Source organism: Canis aureus, chromosome 27 (assembly GCF_053574225.1).
Source record: "Canis aureus isolate CA01 chromosome 27, VMU_Caureus_v.1.0, whole genome shotgun sequence".
Taxonomy (NCBI): Eukaryota; Metazoa; Chordata; class Mammalia; order Carnivora; family Canidae; genus Canis; species Canis aureus.
Window position 1 is genome coordinate 5,415,874 of NC_135637.1, and position 3,846 is coordinate 5,419,719.

Sequence of the window (3,846 nt, forward strand, 5' to 3'; positions counted from 1 at the left end):
TTTCCATGTTTCCATGTTTCCTGCATGTCATTCCATAGAAACTCGAAACTAAATTATCCTGCAAACTTTGGAATCCGCCCATCTGCCATTTCATATGGATAGCCAGTAATCTCTAGATAGAGATGCACACTCAGGATTTGCTTGCAAAGCTAGCAGGGGTATAAAGTTTGCTCTGCTCTCTCCACACTCAGGGAAGGAAAACCTCACAATGTACAAGGCACCAGCAGCAAACTAAAGAACATATTTTATTTTTAATAAAATAGTGGAGCATGAAAAATATCATATATTACAAATATACACAAGCAGGACCACTCTTCCCTGGGATGGTGGGGAGAATAATGTAGACTTGTCTAGTGCTTCTTGAGCTATTCATGGAAACCATTTGTTTAACAATAGAAAGAGTCAATAAGCCCTTTGGATACTTTTGAATGATCTTTCTTCCCTCCCCCCCCACCTCCTTTCCACAAATCAGTCCAAACGTGTATAACATTGGCTTGGTTTCCATTAAAAAGCCACAAAATGTAACACTAGAGGGTTTCTGAGGGCTGGGCCTCTCCGTGCTTTTGTTGGGATTTCTTTTGTTGTCTTTATGTACAGCAAAATACTTGTTTCTCTTTTCATTTTAACGGAAAGAGGGAAGAAATGTATTGCACATTGTTTGCATTTGCAAATGTTAGGTTTGGTGGAAGTTTCTGTCTTGGAGAAAGACCATTTGTGAAGGCTAGAGGCTGGAGTCTATTTTAAGTGACTCCAAATCCACTGGAGTGTGCTAAATTGTCAGGGTTCCCCTTTCTTCCTGTCTGCACAGAAGCTGCTGTCCCACACACAGCCTTCCTGGGGGTGGGTCCCTAGGATGGCTCCTGCCGGAGACCCACTTCGCCTCTCTCTTTCTCCCCCCCCCCCCCAATGCTCCCAGCAAAAGTTCTTCAATGTACAAAGAAGCCATCTCTCCTCTGACTTGTAAATGGGTAACAAAGCCAACTCAAACACACAGTATGTATTTATGGAAGCTTCTAAACAAAAGTTTTCTTCTGGGGGCTGAACCAACTACTTTACCACAAATTAGTTACACGAGAGGCTACTTAATTGAGGAGCTCTCCTTCCGAAAACAAAACAAAACAAAACAAAAAACCCTGTAAGCACATTTTTACTTTGAGCGTACCACAGTATCCTGAATTTAAGAGTAAAAACTTTTTTCTTTTACTTTTATTAAAAAAACAAAACAAAACAAAACAAAAAAACAACCAACCAGGAAAAGCACCACGTTTTGGCTCTGATTGCCATTGTATCCTGTCTGGGAAGGTTTTCCACGCCGGCCTCCCCCAGAAGCCAGTTCACACACACGTGGGAGGCTGTGCAGGGATCTCATATTTTCCGAGGTGGGTTTTTGGGGGATGCTGGGCTTTTTTGTAAATCCCACTATTGGTGATCACGCTGGCAGGTTTCCTCCTGCTCTTTCTCTTGAACCTGCGGCTGCAAACATTCTGCCAGGACTGCAGGGTCTTCGATGTCCAGATCCACATGCCGCTGGTGATGCCCACCACCAGCAGCATGAAGATCTTCACCATGAAGATCTCCACCGCTGGGATGGACGCAGCCATCACACAGTCCAGACTTTTGGTCTGGTTGTTCATTTTGCACTTGTGCTGCGTGGCTAGGATCTTCCAGTACTCCATGTTGAGGCGTTCGTAAAAGTAACAGGCGATCACACAGGTGGCCGGCACGGTGTAAAGCACCGAGAAGACCCCGATTCTCACCATGAGCTTCTCCAGTTTGTCCGTGTTCTCCCCACCGGTCTTCATCACCCTCCGGATGTGGAAGAGTGCCACGAAGCCGGACAGGATGAAGGAAGTGCCGATGATGAGGTAGCAGGCCAGTGGGATGAGCACGAAGCCGGTGAGGGCGTTCACGTCCATGCTGCCCACATAGCACACGCCGGTGAGTTCGTCCCCAGCCACCCGGCGCATCACCAGGATCAGGATGGTCTTCACGGCCGGGATGGCCCAGGCTGCCAGGTGGAAGTAGCTGCTATTGGCCTCGATAGCCTCATGGCCCCACTTCTTGCCCGCAGCCAGGAACCAGGTGAGTGTGAGAATCACCCACCACAGCGAGCTGGCCATGCCGAAGTAGTAGAGGACCAGGAAGACAAGGGTGCAGCCGGTGCTCTCCAGCCCCTCCTGGATGACATAGAGCTGTCCGCTGTCCCGGTCGCAGGCGATGCTCTCGGCGCCAGCGAAGAGGCGGATGATGTAGCCCACGGAGTAGACGCAGTAGCACATGGAGAGGAAGATGATGGGGCGCTCCGGGTACCTGAAGCGGGCCGGGTCGATGAGGAAGGTGAGCACGGTGAAGGCGCTGGAGAAGAAGCACAGCACCGCCCAGACGGCCAGCCAGACCACCGCGAAGCGCTTGTCGCCGCCGCTCCAGTACACGTCCACTCCGGGCGTGCAGAGCGGCGCGCACGCCGCGCTCTTCCCCACGTGGTGGAACTTGCCCGGGTTGTCGCAGCTGGTGCGCCCCTGGCCCGCGTCCCTGAGCGGGTGCTCCTGCGCGCTGTGCGGCCGCTGCGGCCGGAAGAGCGGCGGGAACAGGCCTGAGCCCCGGGAGGGCTCGTCCGAGCCATTGTTGGGCGCCTCCATGCACAGGTAGTTGGGGTCGTTCTTGTTGGGGAGCTTGCTGCAGTCCAGCGAGTCGGGCCACTTGAAGTTGAACTGCTCCATGATCGGGGAGCACTTGAGCCGGGCCTGCTCGCACATGACCCGGCAGGCAGGGATGGGGGTGGAGACTTGCTCGGTGCACATGGGCGCGTACAGCGAGCACAGGAAGAAGCGGAGGTGGCCGTGGCAGCCGTACTCCACCAGCGGCGCGAACTCGTGCAGCTGGATGGCGGCCTCGCGCTGGTTCTCGTGGCCCATCAGGTTGGGCATGCGGGTCATGTTGTAGCCAATGTCCTTGCACATCGGGATCTCAATGGGCTGGCACTTGCCGTCGCCCGGACGCTCCATGTCCATGGAACTGATGGCGGCGCACGAACCCATCACCTGCAGGACCAGCCACAGGCGGGGGCCCGGGCGCGGCATGCTGGCGTCGGAGGTGCCCGGCGGGGAGGTCCGCTCCGCTCAGCGCCGACGCTGCCCCGCTCGGGCCACGGGCCCCGGCTCCCCGTCCCCGCTCCGGCCCCCGCCCATGCCCGCCCCGCCGGCCGGAGCGCTGCGCTCCGCGCCCCCGGCCTCCGCGAGGCGGGGGCCGCGGGCGGGGGGTGAGCAAAGTTGGCCAACGATACCGGGAAGCGCTGCGGGGCCGGGGCTCCCGGCGGGCGGCGACTCCCCGGCCGCGGCAAACTTTGGGCTCTTCCGCGAGCGCCCCGGTGGCGCGTCCGGGAGGCCGGGGGCGGGCGGGCGGGCGGGCGCACCGTGGCCAGCGGGCTGGCGGCCGCTCCTCCCTCCCGCGCCGGCCTCGCCGGGCCGGGCCGCAGCTGCTCGGCGCCGCGCGTCCCGGGCGGAGAAGACGCGCAAAAGGCGAGGGGGGAGCGCGGCCGGGCGGCGACAGGCCCCGCCCCCGGGAGCGCGCCCCGCCCCCGCCCCCGCCCCCGTCCCCGCCGCCGCCGCCGCCGCCGCTTTGCATGAGAAAGCCGGCCCGGCGCCCGCCCCCGCCGGTCGGACCCCCCGCGCCCCCGCGCCCGCCCCCGCCCCCGCCCCGGGAAGCCCCGCGGCCCCGGGCGCCCAAGGGCCCGCATCGCGGAAGCTCCGGGACGGGCCGGGGGCGCGGGCTGGTGGTCCGCGGCGGGGGGCGAGACGCGTCCTCCTTCGCCTTGACGGTGGGCCCCGGGCGAGGGCGCTCTCGAAG

General features: G+C 59.5%; 1 protein-coding gene across 1 annotated transcript; it reads right to left on the bottom strand.

Moving 5' to 3' along the window:
• Positions 1–211: 211 nt before the first annotated feature.
• FZD10 (frizzled class receptor 10) lies at positions 212–3,374 on the bottom strand. The gene has a single exon (XM_077875235.1). It carries the CDS (start codon positions 3,078–3,080, stop codon positions 1,335–1,337), a length of 1,746 nt encoding a protein of 581 aa, XP_077731361.1. The 5' UTR covers positions 3,081–3,374; the 3' UTR covers positions 212–1,334.
• Positions 3,375–3,846: the final 472 nt, after the last annotated feature.

What these genes read in the sequence shown, in the direction of transcription:
- FZD10 (XM_077875235.1), bottom strand. Translation starts at nt 3,080, where the DNA reads ATGCCGCGCCCGGGCCCCCGCCTGTGGCTGGTCCTGCAGGTGATGGGT.